This window comes from Catharus ustulatus, chromosome 1 (genome assembly GCF_009819885.2).
Source record: "Catharus ustulatus isolate bCatUst1 chromosome 1, bCatUst1.pri.v2, whole genome shotgun sequence".
Classification (NCBI taxonomy): domain Eukaryota; kingdom Metazoa; phylum Chordata; class Aves; order Passeriformes; family Turdidae; genus Catharus; species Catharus ustulatus.
The window spans coordinates 142,991,600-143,012,128 of NC_046221.1; the positions used below are offsets into that span (position 1 = coordinate 142,991,600).

Consider the following 20,529-nt stretch of genomic DNA (forward strand, 5'->3'; position numbering starts at 1 on the left):
GGGGCTTTTCCCTGCCGCCGGGCAGCCCCGCGCCGCCGGGCTTCCTGCTTCTACTATCCTATCCTATGCAATGTGGCTCCCGTGCACTGCCAGCCCTGCTTCTAGGGGGCTTTTCCCTGCCGCCGGGCAGCCCCGCGCCGCCGGGCTTCCTGCTTCTACTATCCTATCCTATGCAATGTGGCTCCCGTGCACTGCCAGCCCTGCTTCTAGGGGGCTTTTCCCTGCCGCCGGGCAGCCCCGCCCCGCTGGGCTTCCTGCTTCTACTATCCTATCCTATGCAATGTGGCTCCCGTGCACTGCCAGCCCTGCTTCTAGGGGGCTTTTCCCTGCCGCCGGGCAGCCCCGCGCTGCCGGGCTTCCTGCTTCTACTATCCTATCCTATGCAATGTGGCTCCCGTGCACTGCCAGCCCTGTTTCTAGGGGGCTTTTCCCCGCCGCCGGGCTTCCTGCTTCTGCTATCTTCCCCTATGCAGTCGGGCTCCCCTGCACTGCTAGCCCCAGTTCTCCCCGGCTTCCCCGCCCTGCTGGCCCGGGCTCTGCCGCCCTCCCTGCCCCGCCCTGCTGGCTCAGGCTCTGCCGCCCGCCCCCAACACTGCTGGCCCCGCCTCTGCCAGGCTTTCCCACCTCAGCCGGGGCCGCCCGGGCTCCAGCTTGGCTTGGGGCTGCCGTGGGCTCTCACTTCCGTGTTGGCAGCTTTTAGAATTTTGTTAATAGATTAGCCGCCCCGGAATATTGGCCGCACGTCCGGGTTTCCACCAAAATTTTGGTCAAATTGGTGCGGCTTGTATTCATGAAATTACTGTAACTGAAAAGGTCTCACTTGTATCTACTTTTTTTTTTTTTAATTGCTGAAGCTTCTGTTTTTGTAGGCACTTTTGTTAACCACTGGACTGAAATAAAGCTAGATGTGTGGTTGATACTTTGGAGAAATTGTAACAGTCTATAATTTTGTGTGTATATAAACAAGCTAAAATATCATTAATGATAGCATGTCAAAATATTTGCTGCTTAGTTGATTATTGGCAGAGATTGAAAGACAAGAGGCATGAGAAACAGTAGCCATTGCTAAAATCTTTTCTCATTAATCCTGTTTCAAATATACAAGAAGATCTTGGAGAACTCAGAAAAAAAGGCATCTGAAATAGTCTTTTTGAAACTTAGGGCAGGGCTAAATTGTTTTTTCTTATCTGATAGCTGGAACCTTAATCCCACTTCTCTGAGCTCAGGGACATCCTAATCTTCTGCCTCCGAAGGACCAAAATCACAAATAACAAATCATTTGCAGAGTATTTATCTAATACTACCACAGTATGCATGCCAGTCCTATGAAACAGGGTTTTTTGGTTTTTTTTGTTTCTTTTTAATGCTTCTTTTTCAATCTGACAGTTTACCTTTGAGCTTACACATTAATAAAATGCTTCCAAATAATGCATATTGTTATGGCTGATTTACTATACTGTATGCTGCAGGTATAATTCTAAAATGTTGACTGAAAACAACTGAAAATTAGGACACACATGTTTAAACAGTTACTAGGAAAAAAATAGTCTTTTGTGGAACAGTACTGTTCTAAACTTTCAGGTGAAAATCTCATTAAAAAAACATAGTTGCAATGTTTATAGAGCAAGAAGGTGGTATTTTCTGTACTTAGTGGATCTGGTCTGCATAAACACTGAAGGAGAACTTCAGCTGTGAAGAAAAGGTGTGTCCTGGGAAGCAGAAACTTACCTATATGTGCATGTAATACCAGATCTAGGAAAAACCCTTTAGTGTCATAACTGACCATAATAACTCTTAAATTTACATTTACCTTTCTTGCTTTAAAAAAGTCTCTTGTGGCTGGAGAATTGGGCAAATAATCTAGTAAAAAAACAATTTTTAGAAGGCTTCTTTCTTTACCTTGTGCTGACTTGACAATTCAGACCTTGAGAGTAATCATATAATTTTATTAGTTCAGTTAAATATACTACCAGAGAGAAAAGTCCTGTACTGCAACATCCAGTGTACTTCATCCTGAGGTGGCGTTCATACCACTGAGGTGTTTGATATAGCTAACTGTTGTAACCCTGTACCCAAGATGTATTAAGAATAGTATGTCCCTTAATTCCTGTTACCCCTGTAAAATCTATGGACTGACCCCTCTGTTATCCTATTGGTAGGAAGTCAAGTTTCCACTCCCCTTTCCTGACCCTAGAAAAGACCCCAGACTTTGGGAAACTTCCTCTTTGTCCCCTGGAAGCCATGAAGAAATAAACCAAAGAAAACCCTGGGAGAAAGAGCCTCTTTGTATCTTTTATCCTGTTGGTGGTTATCCATCCCAAGCTTGCCTTGCTACAGAATTGCCAGGAAGCAGGGAAACCTCAGAATGAGGTAACAGCTAACAAGTTAGAATTCATCTTAATCCTGTATCAATAGGGCCAGAAGGTTTTCCCTTGTTAATGATAAGCAACTAACAAACAACTCTGACACGTGTGAATCAAGCCGAAGTACGTATTTAGCACAATATCTTTTTCATATATGTGGGATAGCTGTTCAATGGTGGGAGGCTGGTGATTCAGTGTTGAGAGTATGCATCAAGAATACCTTCTGAATAATTCCAAACCTGGATGAAATGCTGTAATAATGTGCTCTGTAGCTGGAAGCAGAAATGAATGTTAGAATTATTTAGTATGTTGTATTCTGAAGTTAATTCTGCTGATATGATTTTCATAACAAAAGGGGTAGGTTATTATTACTGCTTATCTTACCCCATTTCCCATTACTTATATAAAAGTCCTATGTCCCTCAATTTTCTAATATAAATTTAGTTAATGGTTTTGTTACACTCTCTAGTACATTGTGGACAGCTTACTTTGTCTTTATTAATAGGTTCTTCTGTTATGAAGGAAAAAAGACGGCATCGATCTCACAAGTTTCTGTGTCTCAGGGTTGGAAAACCTATGAGAAAAACATTTGTTTCTCAAGCAAGTGCAACAATGCAACAGTATGCACAAAGGGACAAAAAACATGAGTACTGGTTTGCTGTTCCACAAGAAAGGTAAGAAATAGGTAAACTCTAAAAATCAGCAATTGACAGCTTTTTATTTTTTCTGCACCATTCAAAATTTTGCGGTGACTGTATCTCTCTAAACAATCACAAAAAAGGATCAGTGTTGAGAATGTTGTTGATTGGCTTGTATTGTATTTGCCATTGGAGTACCTAATTTCCTTACTGGCATTTTACTGTTTTACTTGAGTTACTTGTAAGTTTGGCAAGTAGTTTCTCATTATATTATTTAGGCTTTTGTTTGTAGCAAGTAAATAATGAAAGAGTCAAGTGCTATCTGGTGAAGTTAAGTTCTGCAGCAAAATTTTTGTCATTATCTGTGCTTCCCATGATTTGGAAACTTCCTAAAACTCCTCTCTGAGTTCAGAAGAGCTAACTGGAGTTCTTTTGTCTTGTCTTTGTGTATGGAACATAAAACCTTTCCATCAATCAACTTAAGCATGTCTGCTGGAAAAATACTTAAATTTGTTGTACTCATTTGAAGACATGAGATGTTCATGCTCACTCACTGGTACAACCTTGTATTCTGAAATTATCTTTGCTGCTAGAAAACTGATTTCTTTTCAACCCAAAAGTGGTTTTTAGGGGTGTTACATCCTTGTCAAAGAATTGGGGGAAAAGAAACAAACAAAAAACTATCACTTATCATCTGGTAAAAATACCTACCCACAATGCTCAAGTCACTTTTCCATCTTTTCTTTTGAGCTGAATGGCCTAGAATGTCCAGTTGGGGCACTGCAGTTGAGGACAGATATGGATCAATTGGAGAGAGTCCAGAGGAAAACAGCCAAGAGTATTTAATGCCTAGAAAGTGTAACATAGAAAGAAAATTAGAAGTAAGTGGGGTTCTTTAATTTAAAGGAGAAAAGGTTGATTACGGACATAAAATTATTTTATACCAAAGCTGGATGCAACAAGAAATAGTTTGTTGTGTTTTTTTTAATGTCCACTGTGGATGGAAATGTGTAATGGACTGAAATTGCATCAAAGTATTATACTTACCCAAGAGGTAGAATTGAGTCTATGGTAGTGCTTCACTAACCTACTTTTAAACATCACCCCTGCTACCTCTTAGGTGGTAGAGAGAACGCAAAGTTTTGAGTCAAAGGTCTGTCCCACTAATTCTGCTGCTGTTAATCATGTCTGGGCCAGGAGTTCTCTTGTGGTTACAGTCAACTCAAATCTGCTTGTTGAAGTAGTATTGTATTTAATTTGAAAACAGATAAATGTTTCATATATAGCAATGGTGTCTGGATTAGTTGATTAAAATTATTCCTGTCTCTGGTACATTTTCTAATGCAGCAAGCACTTTCCTTCAGCATAAAGCAGAATTGATCACCTCTTTTGAAATAAATGGTTCTTATTTTGCAGTCTGTACTGATCTCCTTGGAAATTATTTTGTCTGTGAAGGGTCTCTCTAACTGAATGGGGCAGTATACTGTCAATATCAGTTCTTTATTCATTCAATGTGTGTACTGTGTCTTTTGTAAAGAAACAGCTATGTCCTCATGGTGGGGTGTTCATTTTCTCGTTTTGGTGTTAGCCTTGCTGAGTGCTAGTCTGCACGAGTGAAAATACTTAGTGCCAGTATCCAGTGATATTTGTCACCTAATAGTAAGAAAGAGAGAAAAGTAGCTATCTGACAAACCAGCTTTATTTCAATGTTCTTAGTCTCAAAGGAGTGAAAAGGAGTGCCTTAGAGTTCCTTAAGCATCAAGTTTCATGTACTTCTTTTAACTGCTATAATTATACATGACTCGAAGTTCTTGAAAAGTTAAAATCAGGACTTAAAACAAACTTTCATACTTGTGTAAAAACTTAAAATTTGATGCCTCATTCAGTGCATGGTGAGTCTGCTACTTCTTTCTTGGACTTCTGTGATAGAATTTACCTAACCTTATACATCCAGAATGTTTTATTCTTTCCTATTGCCAGAGAGAGATTTGCCCCTCCATTTTTTCCCCCCTTTATGATTGTTATTCACAAACCTCAATCTTAACAAGGGTGACTTTAGATAACCAACCCTGTTCAGAGAATGTTACTACATACCTGTGTGCAGCATTCTTTTAGGTGGAGGCACATGAAAATATAACTACACTTTTGAGAGACTTTGCATAGTCTGTAGTTTATAGTTTTATGATTTATATATATATTTGCACATGCTTTCAGCTATATTTTCTCACATCTGTAGTACTTCCCACAGTTTGTATAATTCAGATTATGTCTTGGAGGTACTCAGCTGCTCTTTGGGAGTGGGGAAAACAGACATGCAGACATTTTTTAAATTCTTACTTTGTTTGGTTTTATGTAACTCTTTCTAAGTAAGATAAAGTCTTAGTATTTTATTTTGGGAGTTACTTCAATTTTAAACAGAGCTATCCAATGGGACAGAAGTGGTTGAAAGACTGTATTTGTATATGAAATCACAGCTAATCCACTGCCAAATTGTTTCCTTATTTTTTTCCATAGTCACCTTCATGTATTTAAAAATTTAAAAAAACCAAAAAGAAACCTAGCTAGTTTGTTTCAAATGTGTCTCTAATATCTAGTAAAATACTAAATTGTATTTTTATTTTAACCTTAAATACTTAATATTATTAAACATGACCATAAAGATCACAAACTTACCTTATTTTTCTTTTCTTTGTCATAACTTGACTTTTCTAGGACAGATCACTTGTATATCTTCTTTATCCAGTGGAGTCCAGAAATATATGCAGAAGATACTGGGGAGTCTCTTCGGGAACCTGGATTTATAGTGGTAAAAAAGAAAGAAGAGCCTGAAACTAGTGAAGAATCAAGTACTGAAGATGCTGCTAAAGAATGGGAGGTAAGGAAGAACAGTATCAAAGATTTTTTTTAATAATTCATAAGAATATATTAAAATGTTATTAAATATTTTCCAAGAGGAAAAACAAAGCACTTTATTAGTCTGATTATCATGATCATGGCTGTTCAATTTATGCCATCCTGATGCTTTGCTCTAACATCAGATCAGGGCAACATTTCACAATTTCAAATCATTTTTATGTGGAGCAAATTGTAACTTAAAACTCTTAGGGAAAGGAATGTGAGTGCAGCAACAAAGTTGGAATTTTGGTGAAGCAGACTTAAGTTTCAGTCTCATAAACTAACAGTTATCTTACATTTATTATTCCTGTATCTAGAGTATTCAGTATTAATTGGTAAGACTCTAAAAAAGGGATGGGACAACAAAAGCAGAAAAGAACAGCTATTAATGAAATGTCTTTTTCAATAATTTAGTAATTAATTTTTCAGTTGTAACTTATTCATGCATTAAAATGCTGTTGAGTGTATCTTAGAAATATATTGTAACTGGAACATCTCTTCTTTTTTAATAAGTGCCTCTCTCTCATGTGAATCTGTGTCCACTGTGTTTCTATGGACACATCTTTACACGTCTACGTGGTTTTGTTTTGTAGTGTACATGCAGTTAAAGCACTTCTAGTCTTGTACATTCAAGTGTTGGTCAAGTTTGATGATTCTTGTCATATATATATTGTAGAAGTATCCCATCAGCACTGTTTAAATTGAGTCTTTGGACAGCAATTGCAATCTGTGACTGTAAGATTTATTTTGTTTTTCTTCCCCCTACCCTGCAGTAGAACATGTTGAAATTAAGGAAGTCTACACTGTTTTATATAGAGCATAAAAGAAATTTTAAAGAACTGCAATAGTTGAACTACAGGTAGTTATCTGCTTAGCTCCAAAATGTAGAACCATAAACTCTGAATTCAGAGTTGAAATGTAGCTAGTTGATGTATTAGGCCATGGTTGCAAAACATTCCCTGCAACTGAGTGATATTGTATGAAGGATTTGTGCTTTGAGACATTGAAATTAGCATAATAAAAATATGTCTCTAACTTTTGTGTTTTCAGCATGTGTATTGCTTGAGTTTTTACCAGCAGTGTATTTTGGTGTTAACTCTTGCTCAAAGCCTTTATAAGTATTTGGAGTTTTAAAATTTGGCCTTTTGTAACATGGGGATCAGTGGATAGTGATCTATATTATGGTTTAAAGCACAGTATAGCTCTCTTTTAGTGAGGTCTTCAGTAATTAAGCGCCTTAATACAACCATGGAATAATTTCCACACAATATAATTATTGTTTTTTTCATGATGGAATGTGGTAGATTTTAGAAGCTATTTCTCAAAGTAGTTGAGGCAGTACATTTTTTGCAAGTATTAATATCTGTAAGTTATTTACCACAGAATGAGGCCACACCTTAAGCCTGTATTTAGGTCTTTTCTGGAAGCAGTTATAGGAAACATTTTGAAAATATTATTTCTTTGTGTTATGTGAAATTGTCAAACTTGGTTCTTTTAATATTATCAAATAATAATTTTCTGGATTTACATGTTAATGTGATTAGTGAGATGGATAAGGTTATTAAAAAATGTTATGCAAGTACAAGAAATATGCTAATATGGTCTTTTGTGCATTTTATTTGAGTAGTGTGACTTTCTATGACTGACTTTTAGCACAAATCTGAAAGCTCGTAAAAACTTTCTAATCAGAAATGTTTGACAGTACTGGATGGTTTGAGATGTCATTACACAAAACTGTATTCTAGTAGCTTTTAACATGTATGCTAGAAAATATGAGTAAATGCCAGGAATTGTAGCCCTTGTTACGCTGTTGTACTCATTATTTCCACTGAATTTCAGTCATTATTTTCAAGCAATATACTTCCTTCAATGCAACAAGCTTTTCTTCTGTCAGTTTTTGCTCCAGGTGCAGTCAAAAATAGCAGGTGAACAGTGTAATTGAAGAATTTTTCTTGGTATTTGGCTGAAAAACAGGCTACCTTTTTCAGATCACAAAGGTGGGAGAACTCTGGGTGGAAGGGAAGTGGAAATGCATGACAGGGTACTATTGATCTACCAAAGGATGAAGGTAGTGGAGTACCTTTCTTTTCCAAAACATGTTCTTCCTGCTGTCATTGTACAGTATCTTAAAGCTAGAAGAACAGGGAAGAAGATTCATGGGTAACTCAGGTGTGGTGCTCTGAAACAGCTTTTGTTTCTTTGCTAGTTCTGTTAATACATTCAGGTGTAGCTTTTCATCAATAGACATCAATAGAGAAACCCTAAGTTTGTTTAGTGGGAAAGAAAGGATGGGAAGAAGTAATATGCAAAGGCAAAGATCAGTAACATGAAACAAGTAGTAGGTGTTGGCTTATTAAGTTTGAGTGAATAGGGCCAAACTCTTACTCAATCTTCAGATTTTGTTTGCTTGCTTCTGCCTTGATGAAATACTGCATTGTACATAGTGTCAGAAAAAAGTCCAGCAAATCCTTTAGCTTTCTCTTTTTATGTGTTGAACCTTTGATAGATAACTGACTTACTAGAAATAACTGTGAATCTACTGCTGCCTAACCATACTGTCAGTAAAGGTGACTGATTCACAGGGTTTGAAACAATGAGGCACCTTGTAGCTGCTGTTGCTGATGTTGTTGCTTAGTATCAGTCTTCAGAGAGGCCCCTGCCTGTGTCACTTGCAAAGTTTTTCTAAAAAGGATACTTTTTCACTTGAGATCATGCTAAAGACTTGTCTCTGGTATCTGCCAGAAATGAATAGGCAATAACTTTATTTAATATGCTATCTAAGAAATGAAACTGTGATGCTAAATTCTCAGTTGTTATCCCCACCCTTTTTTCTCAAGTATTTCTTTTATATTGTACTTTAGTGAATGGGTTGACACCAAGGAAGAGGGTGTTTTGAATTGTGTGGGTTTGTTGGGATTTTTTGTTGGTTTGCTTTTGGTTTGCTTTGGCTGTGTTTTGGGGTTGTTTTGGTGCTGTTTTTTTTTTTTTTTACCGTCTGTACTGAGCTACAAGATATATTTATCAAGGTATTTTTTACTTGATCTATCTAAGTTCAAGTGCTAATGGTTTTCTGTATCTGTTAGCACAAATGATGTATACTGTTGTGTTAATAAACAAATTTGTTCTCCAAAGCATAGTCTATACTTGCATCTAAACATGGCAACTTGACAGCAAGCCTTCTGTTGTGCAGTGTCTCAGAAGCAATTTCCATTGGTACTTATGGTCTAATCTTGTTTCCTTTTTAAGTTCAAGTGTGTATAGTAGGTTCCTATTTAAACCTGAAATCTGTTAAGTAAACACATGAATTGCTCAGCATTAGAGTAATTCTTGTTTAAAGCCTTGATTCTTTCTTTTCCTTCCCTGACATTTGATCTCATTGCCATTATTCAAGATTGAGTCATACTTAATGTCCATATAAATCTAAACACTCATTCGCAAGATATTTGAAAACAGGAAATTTCTTGTCTTAGGACCCACAAACTGGTCTTAAAGTAGTTGGAAGCTTATCAGTTTCATTTTTTTTCATTAACTTGTCCATTGTAGAGGAAATATAAAAAATTAGTTTGATTTAAAACTGTTTAGAAGTTAATTTCCAAAATTAAGCTTGTGTTGATAGATAATTGCAGATATTTTTTCCTAGACATGGTAGGTCATGTTTTGGACTTGCATTTCATAGTAATTACCTTTGGTTTTGCATGTTGAATATCTATAGAAAACATGGATACAATGCTTCTGAAAAGCAGTAACTCATTTGTCCAACTGAATTTCAGTTAGAACTTAAACTGTGGTTTGAAAATGCCTACTAAATAAAACCATTAATTGCAGTTGAAGTTCTGTCTTCTTGAAATGTTATTTGACTTGGACACTCAGCAATCCAACATTCTCTGGAAGCTGTAACTTCTGGAGTGTCTCAGAATTCTGTGTATTTATGGAAATGTAGAAGTCTCAAACAGTTATTGTCTCCTGGTTAGATAAGCACCTATGTCAAATATCCCAATCTTGAAACCTTTTTCAGTCGTTAATTTCTTTATTGGATCTGGACTGGAACCTACATTTCTATATTAAAGTGAATATTGCAGTTTTAGAATGCACTGCTGTCTTAAGTTTTTGTATTCTTAATCATGTTGCTTCTATAAATTTACTTCCATTCTCTACTTCAGTGCTTGGATGCTGGTGCAACATCTGCTTGTTGTGTCTTACATTTTAAAATGTGATATGAACATAATGCAGTATGACAAGCTGGATAATACTGGATCAGCAGAGAGAGGAGGAAGCCTGAAACTTGTGGGCTTCTTGAATGAAACATTGCACAGGATGTGTAGAGATGTACCATGCTAACAGTCTTCAGAATGAGTATTTTTTCCAGTATGTTTCTGGAAAGGCTGTCTCTATGATAATGAATTGGATATACAAACTAGATGGTTATTTGGTTTTCACATTGTGTATTGTCAGCTAAGAGATTGGATGTGTCACTATGCGTGTGTTGCTGTGGATTACCACAGAATGTTTAATAGGCTTTGCTCTTGTACTGGAGGATGAGTGTCTTCAGCTCTAGCAGTCGTGCTGTAGTAGAAATGTTTATGTTAATTTGTTGTGGTTGGAGAAAAAGACTTGGATGTCTATTTACATAATCCAGTGCTCTTTGCAGAGATTGTAACTTTCATTCTAGCTTTTCCAATTAACTTGAGAGTTATTGTACTCTCTCAACTTCATGCATTAGGGTATTTCTTGTTTTGCTGTACTACTTAATCTATTTTGAATCTATTATCACTGCTTAATCTATTTCAAATGTATTTATAACTTGTAAGTGGAAATTCAGAGGTTTTGATGACTTGGATCTGTCCTGTAGTGGGAATCATGAATGTGAATCATGCAATTGTAATTGATGGCTATTACATGTATCTAATAGAGGAAACTGGGATTGCCCCTCTGCTAAGAGTTAAAGCACAGCCATTCAGCTAAAAAGCTTGTGCTTTTGAGATTCTTAATGGCTTTCAGCATACCTTTGGAAATCCTCAGGAAAACTTTGTGATGGAAAAATACTTCTTTTTTTTCCCCCCTCCCTTTCCCTGAGTTGTTGACAGGAAACAAAGGATGATTTCTCAAATTAGACTTCCTTTCTTATGGAAACTTTCTCAGCCAACTAGGAAGTTGTGCCAGTCCATGTTGTATTGTCACTACAGGAGATAGCTTTTTGCAGTGTTGGAGTGTTTTGTGTACCTGTAAAGGGAAAAGGGATCAAACCTTATTTAGCTATAATCCCATGTTAGCTTTACCTGCAACAATTTTTACTAAGACACACTTGTTCTAGAAGACAGAATAGTAATTTTGTTGAGAAGCTAGTACCTGATTTTTATTTTTTTTTTATTTTAACTTCATTTTAACTTCATTACTCCTGAACTTGACATTTATTCATGTGGAATCAACAGCAAGTTGTAAATAAACTGAGTAATTATGCCCCGCTGCCTGTCCTGTTATCCCTCTAGGCTAACCTCTGTCTCTTAAGAGGGATGGAGCACAGGAAATATGTTGTCTACTGATGTAACCTCAGTCAAAAAGCAGGAATATTAAATGTAGGGATTGTAGAATTCAGTGTCACGACTTTTCTGTTGCTGTGGTTGTATCAGGACATTGTTAGTGACTATGTGAAATGAAATAGTTCCGTCGTATCCAGCTGCAAAAACCTTTTCCCACACTGGTGTCCAGTCTTTCTACTGAAGGTGAGGGTTACTGTGCTAACTGCCTTGTTTCAGTGTTATGTAGTCTTGTTATGTGATAGCTTGAAATCTGGTATGGCAAAAGGTGTAAACCAGGTAATTGATTTGGAGTGGAAATAAGACATTCTGTAAGTTGTACCTTTATTTGTTGTCGCTCTCCTTTTTCTCTGCTGCTACTACAGTATTTTTTGAGGTGATTAATTTATTAGAAGAAACAACATTGTGAGGCAAAATTACTGAAAGGATTATGCACGTCGATTGTGTAGAGATCTGTATCTTGGTTGTAAATGGACAGTGACAATAACAGTATTATCATTCAGTGTAATTAGATACATTTTCTGTTGCTCCATTGTCTATTTCAGAAATAGGTGGATGCTCTTAAGTGTTTGCTGCTGCTCTGCACAGATGTCCTGTGTGAGCTGATGCTCCTCACTAGAACCTTTTATTAAGAACGCTGATGGCAATGCCTACATTAATGGCAACAAGATAAGAGATTCTGATCCCAGTTAACAGATCAGTGCTGTAATCCCCAGATGCATGAAAAAATAAAAGGGTAATTTATTAATCTTTAACTAAGTGTTGCTACTGGGGTCACATTTCTCGTGTGGGCTTCTTTCTGTGGCTGGGGTGGAGGTGTGTCATGAGTGACAAGTTTTGCAACTTTCCTGAGTGTGCTGTGTGTTGGTGCTGCTCAGATTCTCCCTCTCTCCCTTTGCAGCAGATGCTCCCAGCTGAAGGCAGCTGCCAGCTCATAGAGGCTGCTGCTGCTGCAGGACTGAGCAGCAAAACACGGTCAGGGCATCTCATAATGTTACTTGTGCATTCATTCCCATTAAACTGTGCAGCTGTAATTAAGTGAGGAAAGTGAGTTGTCAGATCGAACAGAATTTTATATTGCTCTGTTTTCTTTTGAGCAAATATTCAAAATCCTTTTGAGAAGCTCTGTGAGAAGTAATTTTTATTCAGAGAGAAACTTGAAACTTCTAAGTGAATTGTTAGACTTGTTTGAGATTAAATGTTGCGGGACAAAAAAGGATTCATCAGATCCTTTTCTTCCTTCCTAGCTTTGGAGAAACAACATATTGGTTTTTGTTAGTGACGAATTTTTTTTTTTTTTCCTGAAGAGCAGGGAAAGGATAAGGAGGCTGATAAAGTAGGCTGTGATCACTAGCTTTTGCTTTCTGCCTTAAAGGTTTTGTTTCCAGAGAAAGTTTGAAATACTTTTGCTGCATATTCTCCATTCCTGTAAGATTCCCCAGACTTGGCAGAGAAGGGAGTGATGTCTATAGCTTGTATTATATTTTTATATTGATAGTAATTGTCATTTTGAAACAGTTTTAAGGGTGTCTTGTTTTTGTTCTTGTTTTAACCCTCAGTGTTAGTTATCTTATTATTTGAAAATAAAACCCAACAAAAAAACTTAAGCACATAGATAGACATATGAGTTATTATTGTAATTATACACCATTTGACTATAGATTTAGTCAAATCATTGTTACATATTTGAATTAAATCCCAGCTTCAATATTCCAATGATAAAAATGTTTTTACTTGCTGCCTTAATAGTTCTGATAAGTTAGAAGATTTTTACTTTCAGAGATACCAGCTCCCAAAAAGGTTTTACTGAAAAGAAAAAATATTTTATCCATCAGAATGTTAGACACTAGTGGAAGGTGAAGTGTTCTAATGCATAGTTTGCAGTAAAATACATGTTTTGATCCTGGTGTTCTCTGCTTGGTTGTCTTGGCTTTTAGATCATCACACGAGAGCCTGAGTGAATGATGATTTCATGTTCTGGTGCTGCCCTTTACACTTTCATTAAACTGTGTGGGAGTTTACTGCTTTCAGACAGAACTTGGAGCATGGGTGGTGTGGAGATTTTTTTGGTGGTTGTTTGTTTTAGGGGATGTTGAGGGCAGAAAGGGAGGTATTTCATTTTGGGTATGTGTTAGAAGGACAGACTGTAAGTGCTACTACAAGAAGATTCTTACAGGGTTGTCATGCTTTTTTCTATTGCACATTCCTGTTTAAATAAACATCTTTCCTTAAAGGAAAAATAATCATGATTCCAAAAATGCTTTCTTACTGGGACTAGCATTTAACCCATACAGCAAGTTTAGCTTATGGACAAAAGGATTAATTTTCTTCTCATAGCTTACAAACAGAAAAGGCTGCACTGCTAACAGTTTCCAAATGCTTTAAACCACCACCCCCCCGCCCCCACTCCCCCTTTGTTTTAAATAATATTTTAAATCTTCACTGAGCACTCTTCTGTTTCTCGACTCTAAAAAATGACTGACAGGGTTTATGTAAGGTTGGGAGCATAAGGAAAGCAAATTATTAGTTCAATATTGATGCAAACATTTTACCATTAGAAATTGTTTATGAACAATTACCTTGTAACAGAATACTGAAAGCAGTTCTTGGAGATTATTTTTGTGTTCTTCAACATTGTGCATGAACAATTAAGTTCTGTATCTTTAAATATTTTCGCTTTTTAACAAAGTAGTGCTCTGCAGCCGCCCTTGAGCACAGGAAGCCTTCCTCCTTTGTATCGTCATCATTTGCGATACATCCCCCTGGTGAACACTCGCTCATTTGCTCCCTGCCTTGTCAGTCAAATGTGAGCGTCCAGCAAACTATCCTGTCACGGCATTGTGGGGCTCTGCCTGTGCCTGGAACTGCCAGCAGGTACAGAGAATGCTTTCAAACAGCCTTCAACCCTGGTTTTTGTTTCATTTCTTTTTTTAGTCTCATTTTATTTTTAGAAGGGAAATGTCTCGTCTCTGGTATGGGAAGAAGGGAAGAAAGCACCAGCCAGTTAATCGTAAATGCACTCTGGTAATTGTCAGTGTAGTATGTTCATGTTTGTTATTGCGGTCTTTAAATGTTGTGGTGCAGAGACAGTTTCTGGAAGTTTAAATTTTGAATGTGTAAACAGAATGCTAAGTCACAAATTTTCATTATATTTGGAACATAACCTAATTACTGGTATTCCATTGGTATTAGATAAGAGAAACTACTTTGAGCATTAAGGGGTTCAGCAGTTTTAAAGTGGATTGTTTTCCTTTCTTTTTCTTTGGAGTAATGCATTTTTTTAACAAAATTATGTTTTATAGCAAAGTACCAAGAACACGAATTTGCATTGGGCATACAATTAGAGAAGTGTAAATTTCCTGACCTACCATTACATTCTCAGAAGTCAGTCAGCTGTATAAAGGTTGAAAATACTTCTAAATTTGTGGACATGAGTTTACTGTAGTCCCCATTCTCATGTTTATAGTGAAGGGGAGAAAGCAAAAGCACTGGCTTTGCAGTTTATTAGATTTATGAAAGGAACTGGGGTTTTTTTCAGTGATGTTTTCCCCAAACAGGCTTTTTGTTGTACTATTTAATATGCAGTAGTATCTTAAGGAAAAAGTTTTCAGTGGGACTTGCAAAACATCTTGGGGATAGGGGAGAAATGATCTTGACAATATACTGTATTTTTACCCACTGGTAAATTTGGAAGGTAGTTTTCATTTAGACTCTCCTTATGACAGGATAGTCTAATTCTTAATTACATCTTACTGGGTTTTCAAGCAGACCTCTTTCAAGATGCTGTTGAGTTGGTGTTTTATTTTTTGTTTATTAGCAGGTTTTTATTCTTTATCTTTTTTATATTGTGGACTTTTTTTATTTTTAGCCAGGATACTTGCAAAATATGAAATTGACTTGTTGCAACAAATGGTTCTATAAAATATGTGATCCTAAATAGTGACACATTTTTGAAGTAATAGGGTCTTAACTTTCCTCTGTGGTAGTGGAGTAGAATGGAGACATAATACCTGAATGAACTGAGAAGTTATTCTAGCATACCCTGTAGCAGTGTAAAAACTATCTGAAGTTCAGTTTACAAAGAATGTATTTTTTAACATGTATTTAGATAGATAAATAGGTATAACTTGCACAGATATTTAAAAAAGTAGCAGTATCCTTTGTTATAATATTTTCCCTTAAGACCAATACTGAGCTTTAGCTGGAGTCTAACTATGTTATAAAAACAATACTTACTTAGCTTTTAAGGACAGTTTGAACTAAAGAAGACTCCGTGAGAATAAGGATCAACTTTGCTGTGAGAAAGGCAGAGAACAGATTATTTTAACATGTAAAAAGTCAAATTAGAAAAAGAAGGTACAGGAGTATCTACGGATAGGGATATTTTTTAAATGTTGCTATGTCGGTAAGACAAGCTCTATTCTTGAAGTTGGATTTTTTTTTTCTTCAATGAGTGTTCATAAACCTAATATGCAAGTGTAATCTTTTTACAGAAAGGAAGGAGTATTGGTATAATTATTTCTATTATGCAAGAGCAGTGGAAAGAACATTAAGGAAACTGCCAGCGTATAAAGTGTACAGGTTTCTGACTGAATCTTATTAATGTTTGTTCTCAATATGAAGGAAGACTCATGTGACATGAAATAACAATTGCTGGGCTAAATTAAGTGATACAATAAAACAAAAATGCTAGATTGAAGCAACTAAGTAGTCCTAGATTATTTACATGAAAGGCCTTTGTTACTTTCCTGGTGATGCTGTTAATTTGAAAGGGTTTGATACTTTCCTAGGGTAAGAAATCAAAACTTTAGTGACTAATTGGTGTGTTATGCTCTCCCTTTAAAAGGCCAGGAATGTCAGCCTCCCACGTTTTAGTAAATGTTTGGTATTTACTGTCTCTATTTTATGGCAATACAAGAGATGCCAGTAAGTTTCTAGAATGTCAAAAATGCAGGCAGTGGTTCTTCCTATTAAAGCATTTAAGACAAAAGACATCAGACAATGCAAGGGAACAAAAGGTGGATTGCCCTCTTTGGGAATGCCTGTCTGTGCTTTGCAGAGCTTGGATAGGCAGCATAGCCAAAGGGCACAAAACCAATGAAAACTGATCTTGATTTTTATATTCTCAAGTTATTAGCATGCAAAGAGAATTAAAATGTTTGTTTTAATAGTTTGAATTGTTTGAGACTTGCACAGCTTCTGACATTTTGAGTTACTGGTTAACTTTGTGATAAGCTAATGATAGGGACTTGCATGTGATAGATGAAAATTTAGTACTTCTCTGTGGATATCAGAATTGCAAGGTTGCATCAATTCAGTAATACTACTGAAATATTTTTAAAATCAGTTTTCCATATTAAATTTTTAGATTAATAAAGTGAACTAATTATACATTTTCAGTAATAAAAAAGCAGAGTGAAATCCAGTACTTTCTTATACAGATAACTTAGCTTAGAACCTTTCAGTGATGACAGATATTTGCCATACTGGTTGTCCCAGGTAATTTGTGAGTTTACACATCCTGTTTGTGCTTTTACCATGACCAGAACAAGTCCAGAGGAGGGCCAGTAAATTGATGTTTTGGTATCAGCTGGACACCTCTGCTATAAGAGAATTGGGACTGTTCATCCTGGAGGAGAGAAGGCTCTGGGCCGATCTTAAGAGCCTACAGGGGCTCAGCTCTCAGAGCCTACAGCTCTCATGTAAGAGAGCTGGAGGGGCACTTTTCACAAGGGCATGTTGTGATAGGACAAAGGGGAATGGCCTTAATCTGTAGGAGAAAAGGTCTAGATTAGATACTATGAAGAAATTCTTCACTATGAGGGTGGTGAGGCACTGGAGTAGATTTCTCAGAGAATTTGTGGAATTTCCATTCCTGGAAGTGTTCAAGGCCAGGCTGGATGAGGCTTTGAGTAACTTGGTATACTGGAAGGTTCCCTGCCCGTGATTGAGGGGGGTGGGAGGAGGAGTTGGAGCTGTAAGGTCTGCTCCAGCCTGAACTATTCAAAGATTATAGTTCTTCCATTTAATTACTTGGTGTTATATTGTTTGCATTTTTAATAGTTATGAAATGTTAATCTACTTCAACAAAGTCAGAGTAGCAGAGGAGTTTGCAAAAATGTTGATTATAAGTTAAAAAAGCAAATTAGTAGTAAATGCTTATATTTTTTCCTGTATGTTTTTAATGATCTGTGGAATCTGAAGTTGATCCTTAATTGGCTTCTTTTTCTGCTTAAAGCAAGAGACAAACATTTTCATACTAGGTTGTTACTCATTTACTTCTAAGCCTGCTTAATGCTTTCTTGTCATACACCTGAGAGGATCTTTTCAGGGCGGTATCAGAGCCGAGATGTAACCTTGCTTAGTCTGCCTTCTCCTGTAATGGTAGCTTGAGTTCAAGCACCAGGTGCTGTGGTTTCAGCTGAACCTCTGTTTTTTCTGCTTGCTGAAACTTCCTTAAATAGTTTTGCAAGGGAACTGGGTTTTATTGGTCATGTTGCTACAGATCTTTTTTATTTGGACAAAAGGAGTAAAGTTGTCTGGCCTGCCTCTTTAAGAAAGTGATTTTCTTAAATCTAATTCTTAATTCTTTGCACGAACATCCTAAACTGTTTAATATTTTGCATGTTAAGTTTAGTTATCTTGCTGGCATTATCATATCTCTCATATGAGTGTTTTCTCATAGCTTGAAAAAAATAGCTTGTTGTTAAGGTCTACAGACTGTAACACTTCGTGTGCTTCAGGCTTTGATTGCATTCTTTTCAAGTTCATTTATTCTGGCTGTTGCAGATACTTCAGTTTATCTTCAGTTTATGTTAATTACAGCTTGGTACAGTTGCTATGGGCTTAGAGCACTTTGAGGCAGACATTTAACAGCTCATTCTGCAAAGCTGTGGGGACAATATTGGTCACAGGGAGAATGCTGCTGTCATGTGGCCTACTCAACGTTTCTGTCCCTGGTGTGCACAACAGTTTGGAGAAGGACAGCTTTAAAAATACTGAGAGAAAGAACCATGGTGACAGCCAAACCAGGGGTCTGCTGTCATTCTGTGGTCCTTCTCTGCATAAAATGACCAGCTGTCATCCCTTCCCATTCTTGTCAACAGTAGAGTGACAGGGAGCAGAATTGACTGAAAACCACACAAAACAGAAAATTAATGGCTTTGCAGCCACATCCTTTGAAAATGAATCAAATTAAATTATTCTTAAGGTTTGAGGTTTTTTAAAACGATACCTTACAACTGTTTATCTGGTGTGATTCACCCCATGAATTAAAGCATTTTTGTGATTTAATCAATATGTCCCAAATAATCATATTTGATGTGATGGAGCAGGCTGCTTCTTCAATATAGTCTTCTCTCCAACAGTCTAATATTTCCGGGAGGAAACTAAAAATAAAGTTAGTATTTTCTCTGAAAGTATTTATAGTAGCATTCAGTTTGCATAGGTATCTTTTTATTAGAAGATATTCTAAAATAACTTTGTAAGTGGCCTAATAAAACTGCATTGGGTTTTTTTCTTCAATTAAATATCCTGAAATATTTTTGAATCTCAAGAATTAACGTTCATGAAGTTTGAAGTTCTTCTGAGTTTTCACCTATGTATTAAGATTCAAAATAAAACTGTTCAGTTTGTGTTCTTTCTTAATACTTGTTTTTTCTTTCATATTCTGTGTTGGTAATGAGGTTATAGATAACTTATGTTTGAAAGCCGTTTCTGCCGTTAAATTTTATCTGTTGTTAACTTCCAGAAGCACTGTTCAGCTCTGATAAGACCGTCCCATTCTCAAAGGAGACAGTTTCAGCTGCTTGTTAGCTCTGAACGTTTAGCTGTGTTTGTTTTGAAGGCAGCAGTGAAAGCTCCTCCCTGTTAGCAAACAGGCATGGGGGGGCAGTGCAGGGAGGGAGGAGAAGCGGGGAGAATGACACTTGTGGCTTTGTTTAACTGAGCAATCCCTCACTGGTGTAAAAACCTCTTTTTGCATCTGCCTATAGCAGGATGATATGACCAGTGGCTGAAAGGGCTGATCAAACATTAAAAAAATTTAACTACATTTTCATGTGTGTTGTTGAAGGACAAGAAATGTTCCATATTTGGAATTTTGTCTTCAGTTTCATTCATTACAAGTGGCCATCATAGCTTAAAAAAGTTAGGTACTTTTGGCATATCTTTAAAAAAACTGAGTTTAGAAGCATGAGTTTCTCCAAAAGGAGAATGCCTGGCTTCTCAATTGTTTGAATCATTAGTATGCAAACTCTCAACTTATTAAATACTCAAACTGTTGGGTGTTTTGCTAAGTGGTTAACTCACATATACATGGTGTGAAGAGTCAAAGGTTAAAGAGTCATGCCATGAGTCATACAATTCATCCCATATTTTTTCACCAATGCTGCCAATGTGAGTAGAGTGGGTAGTATTAGATCTCTAAGGATGTATTCTGTGTCTTTTCAAACTTAGAATCACAGAATAAGCAGAGTTGGAAAGGACCCATGAGGATCATTGAGTCCAGCTCCCAGCCCTGCATAGCATCATCCCTAAAAGTCACACCATGTGCCTGAGAACATTGTCCAAACACTTCTTGAACTCTGTCAGGCTTGGTCCTGTGACCACTTCCTTGGGGAGCTTGTTGCAGTGTCCAAACACCTTCTCATATCACCTTTTTCCAATATCCAACCTAAACCTCTCCTGACACAGCTTCAGGCCATTCCTTTGGGTTATGTCACTGCTCACCACCGAGCAGGGATCAGTGCCTGCCCCTCCTCTTCCCCTCATGTGGAAGCTGTAACTGCAGTGATGTCTCTCCTCAATGTCCTTTTCTCCAGGCTGAACAGACCAAGTGACCTCAGCCTCTCCTCACTTTGCTTCCCCTCAAGACCCTTCAGCATCTTTGTTGCTCTCCCTTGGACACTCTCTAATAGTTTTCTCTCTGTCTTTTCTTGTGGCACCCAAAGCTGCGCCCAGCACTGGAGATGAGTCCACCCCAGCTCAGCGCAGAGCAGGACAATCCCTGCCTTGCCTGACTGTGCCTGATGCCCCCAGGACAGGGCTGGCCCTCCTGGCTGCCAGGGCACTACTGACTTGTATCCAGCTTTCCATGGA

General features: G+C 37.2%; 1 protein-coding gene across 5 annotated transcripts in view; it reads left to right on the forward strand.

Annotated features, from left to right (window-relative positions):
- The first annotated feature begins 2,795 nt into the window (after positions 1–2,795).
- The window catches only part of LOC116997522 (oxidation resistance protein 1-like), a 35,622-nt gene continuing 17,888 nt past the window's right edge, over positions 2,796–20,529 (forward strand). The window contains exons 1-2 of one of the 5 annotated variants that reach the window (XM_033062379.1): positions 2,796–3,037; positions 5,714–5,876. In XM_033062379.1, the coding sequence (XP_032918270.1) occupies positions 2,811–3,037; positions 5,714–5,876 (390 nt within the window). In that variant the 5' untranslated portion in view covers positions 2,796–2,810. Of the gene's footprint in view, positions 3,038–5,713; positions 5,877–14,211; positions 14,455–20,529 lie in introns of those variants that run through there. The other 4 variants (XM_033062389.1, XM_033062397.2, XM_033062407.1 and 1 more) reach the window with 4 other exon arrangements.